The sequence below is a fragment of the Cucurbita moschata genome, unplaced genomic scaffold (genome assembly GCF_002738365.1).
Source record: "Cucurbita moschata cultivar Rifu unplaced genomic scaffold, Cmos_1.0 Cmo_Scf00001, whole genome shotgun sequence".
Classification (NCBI taxonomy): Eukaryota; Viridiplantae; Streptophyta; class Magnoliopsida; order Cucurbitales; family Cucurbitaceae; genus Cucurbita; species Cucurbita moschata.
Window position 1 is genome coordinate 10,539,560 of NW_019268517.1, and position 4,285 is coordinate 10,543,844.

Consider the following 4,285-nt stretch of genomic DNA (forward strand, 5'->3'; position numbering starts at 1 on the left):
AAAAAAAAAAAAAAAAAAAAAATCCATCCTAATGTTCTTTAACATTAATGTCACAAACCTCAGTTCAAGAATCGCTCAACTAGTTAAGACATATATCCTCGACTAAGAGGTCAAGAGTTCAAACCCCTATTGAACTCTCGAAAAAAACATTTGTTTCATAAATCCTCCCCATCAAAGACTGATAAACAATAAATCCTAAGCATATATTTATTCAGTATGTTAGAAGTCAGTTCATACTTGATAGCCAACTTTCACAATGAGGTCTTGTATAAACTGGAAGAGATCAGGGGCATCCTGTAATATGAGACCATTTAAGAATTAATACCAACAACAAGGTAGCTACACATATATGAATATATATATATGAAGAACAAAACCAGAGAAAACCCACCCCATTTTCAATCCCAAGCTGACAATCTATAAGTTTCTCAATAGCATATTCCCCTGCAAACCAAGTCCAAAATTTGCAGCTTCTTTTTGACAAATTCATAAGAAAACACAAAACCGAATCACGTCACAGTTTTTCTCCAACATACCTACGACAATTGGCAGTAGAAAGTCACCATTGCAAGAAATCTTGAGAAACACAGTAGGGCTTCGAAAACGTCTAAAAAACCCCAATCCAAGTGAATGGGAATTGACTCGCGATTCTCTCTGATTGAAACTCGCATCCTCTTGAAACCTCTTCTTCCACATTCGATAGTGATTGATAGTCTCTAACAGTCAGTAATACACAAACAACCACAGAAATCACAAAACACCCCATCGATTCGATCGGCAATTGCAACAAACATCAAAGTAAAACAAAAAAGTAGCCAAGTGAAAGATTAAGAACCTGTGACGAGAAACGAAGCTTCAAAATAATCCCGACGGGAGTCATCATCAGTGTGGGCGAATCTATCGGGAGAAGAGTGGCAAGAAATGAGTATCGAGTTGGAGCGGCGAGAGCGAAAAGCAATGGATCGCGATCGAAGGAGAGAGAAGTGGAGGGAAGAGGAGGTAGAAGGGTGATCCATGGCTATGGCGGATCGGGGAAAAATGGAGGGAACACAGAAGTGGAAGGTTAGACCCAGCATTGTAATGGCGGAATTACAGAGAAAAGTGGAGATTAAAGACGAAGATGAAGAAGATTGAAAGGGAAACGTGAAGTGTAGAGAGAGAGAAGAAAGAGAATGTTTGAATCCCCTGAATCAATTGAGAAAGAAGAAAGAGAGAAGATTTGGGGAAATTGACAAACTTGATTAAACCAAAACAATGTTACCTTATAAAGTTATCTTTTTTTTTTTTTTTTTTTTAATTTCTAAATTAATAAAAAAATATATCTTTTTTAATATTCTTAAACAAAAATAAAAAAAACAATTCATTACTATTTTTTAATTTAAAAATAAAAAATAAAAAATAATCTCTCATGTGTTATTATGTTTAAAGAAAATTTTAAAAATAGCATTAAAATTTCTAAATTTTATAAAAAAAATTCTTACTATCAATATATAAATGAAAACTGTTCGTTCATAATTTATTATTATTTACAAATTTTTAAATTTTTTTTAAAAATTTAAAGGTATTTTTGGAGTTCTTCAAAAAATAATAATAAATATTAATTAAAATTTTGAAATTCAATGGTTTTTTTTTTAAGCTATGAAAACTTTATATATATATATATATATATATATTATTATTATTATTATTTATTTATTATTATTATTTTTTATTTTTTTTTTTTTGTGGTAAGATAGATGGTATATGTTATGAGAAAATCATCGTCATCTTTCCAGAAATTGACGCGTCGTCCGGTACCGATAAACGGATGCGCGTTTGTCCGCCGCCGCAATAAGGGTAACCTTCTTTTCACGAATTCCATTTCAAGTTTTTGGTTTGAAGAATCCAATGAATGGGCTCTACCGGCGATCTTCGCGAGCTCTGGTGTCGAGAAATCGACCATTCTTCAGATTTCTAAGATCCATCTTCAACGATTGGAGTCGTAGGGAGTATCATCGCGATTCATACGATTACACGAAGTTATTACAACATTGCAGATCTATCAGAAGCGTTGAAGAACTTCATGCTCAGATCGTTGTTGAAGGTCACGACCAAAATGGATTCTTAGCCACGAAGCTAATTGGTAAATATGCCGAGTATGGCGAGGAAAAAATGGAAATTGCACGGAAGGTGTTCGATAGATTGCTTGAAAAAGATGTGTTCGTATGGAACGTGGTTATTCAAGGGTATGCGAATTGGGGTCCGTTTGCTGAAGCTCTAAACCTGTATGATGAAATGCGGGTCGGTGGCGAACCCACCAATCGCTACACATTTCCTTTTGTGTTGAAGGCATGTGGCGCCATGAAGAACGGTGACAAGGGGAAGATTGTTCATGGGCACGTTTTGAAATGTGGGTTGGACTTGGATTTGTTCGTGGGCAATGCTCTGATTGCGTTTTATTCCAAGTGCCAGGATGTTGAAACTGCTCGGAAGGTGTTTGATGAAATGTCTCTGAGAGACATTGTTAGTTGGAACTCCATGATTGCTGGGTATACTTTGAATGGGAAAGTGGATGAGGCTATTATGCTTTTCCACGCCATGCTGCATAATCAAACTGCTTGCTCACCTGATAATGCAACTCTTGTTGGGATTCTCCCTGCTTGTGTTACAAAATCAGCTTCCCAAGTTGGCTTCTGGGTTCATTCCTACGTTATCAAGACAGGAATGGAAGTTGGGGCCCCGTTGGGCAGTTGCCTTATCTCAATGTATGCTAACTGTGGTCATGTGAACGTTGCAAGAGACGTTTTCGATCGAATCAAGGACAAAAACGTCATCGTATGGAGTGCAATCATAAGGTCTTACGGAATGCATGGTTTTGCAGATGAGGCATTAAACATGTTCACAAGTTTGGAAGAAGCTGGTCTAAAACCAGACGGCGTGATTTTCCTGAATTTGTTGTCGACGTGTAGTCACGCCGGGCTTGTAGAAAAAGGGCGCGAGATATACGAAAAGATGGAGGCTTATGGTGCAGAGAGGAAAGAGGAACATTATGCGTGCATGGTGGATCTCTTAGGGAGGGCTGGTTTCTTAGAACAAGCAGTAGAGTTCATTGAAGGCATGCCAGTGCAGGCAGGGAAAGATGTGTATGGTGCATTGCTTGGTGCTTGTAGGATACACAACAACATAGAGTTAGCTAAAAAAGTTGGGGATAAGTTGTTCGTTTTGGATCCCGAAAACGCAGGGCGATACGTGATCTTAGCTAGTATGTATGAAGATGCAGGGCAGTGGGAAGATGCTGCTAAACTAAGGAAGTTGCTGAGAGATAGGAATATTAGAAAGCCGGTTGGTTGCAGTTCAATAGAGATAGATAGGATTAATCATGTGTTTGGGAAGGAGGATGAATCTCACCCTTTCACAGAACAAATTTTTGACACATTGGAGAAGCTTGAAAGGGTAATGGATGAAAATTTTGAACCTATTTAATGGAATCCAATTTGCAATTTTCCCTTCAATTCTTCATTTATGTTTCTTATTTTTCTCCCAGAAAACTTGGGAAGTTCCACTTTAAGATGAAGCTTTCGAATGAGCTGGAAATTCACAACATTCGAAGCAAATTATGTCTTTCATAAGTTTTTCAAGGCGACTCTTTCTTCAAGGAAAGACGTGGTCTTATTAGACAAGTTGAGTTGTTTGTTCTAGACAAATTCTAGGCTTAGCTTTAAAAATCTACTTAGGACTCGACTTTTTTCTCAAGAAAAAACTTGGTCAGAAAAAAGACTTGGTCTTACTGGGTTGATGCGGAATTCTAGGTTAGCTTTCAATTTCACTTGACAAAGACTAAGTCTTCCTCCCTTTTTTTATCGAAATTTTTTCTTCAGTAAAGTAAGCCAATTTCTTTCGGTCGATTCTGACGCTGAGTTTGTTTTGAAGTCTTTCAACACTCAACAGACCTTTTGTTTAGCATTGATCGTAACAATTCTACTATTTAGTTCTTTAGGCGTTTCAACTTGGTCCCCATATATTGTGCTAGTGACCGCTTTACGATTTAGAGACAAGTAAAAAGACGAAGATCAAACTAAAACTAAGCCAAAACCATAAAACCAAATTAAAACCTTCAAACCATTGGAACCATGGAAGTAAATTATAATCTTCAAAAACTTTGGTCCAAACCATATGGACAAAGTTTGTAATTTAACCTAACAATTTTAAGACTGATACTGAAAGTTCATTTGATACCAGTACAATATACAAAAAAAAAAAAAAAAAAAAAAAAAAAAAAAAAAAAAAAAAAAAAAAAAAAAAAAAA

General features: G+C 36.3%; 2 protein-coding genes across 2 annotated transcripts in view; one reads left to right on the forward strand and one right to left on the reverse strand.

The window, feature by feature from the left end:
- LOC111454246 (bifunctional nuclease 2) overlaps window positions 1–1,231 on the reverse strand; it is a 3,638-nt gene extending 2,407 nt beyond the window's left edge. Inside the window, exons 1-4 of the mRNA XM_023095663.1 lie at window positions 836–1,231; window positions 537–716; window positions 392–444; window positions 238–294 (exon numbers count right to left, since the gene is read on the reverse strand). Of these exons, the coding sequence (XP_022951431.1) occupies window positions 238–294; window positions 392–444; window positions 537–716; window positions 836–1,076 (531 nt within the window). The 5' untranslated portion in view covers window positions 1,077–1,231. The remainder of the gene's footprint in view (window positions 1–237; window positions 295–391; window positions 445–536; window positions 717–835) is intronic.
- Window positions 1,232–1,751: 520 nt separating this feature from the next.
- LOC111447289 (pentatricopeptide repeat-containing protein At3g46790, chloroplastic-like) lies at window positions 1,752–3,479 on the forward strand. Its single transcript, XM_023086363.1, has one exon. The coding sequence runs from the start codon at window positions 1,888–1,890 to the stop codon at window positions 3,460–3,462; it is 1,575 nt and encodes a 524-aa protein (XP_022942131.1). The 5' UTR covers window positions 1,752–1,887; the 3' UTR covers window positions 3,463–3,479.
- The last annotated feature ends 806 nt before the right edge of the window (window positions 3,480–4,285 follow it).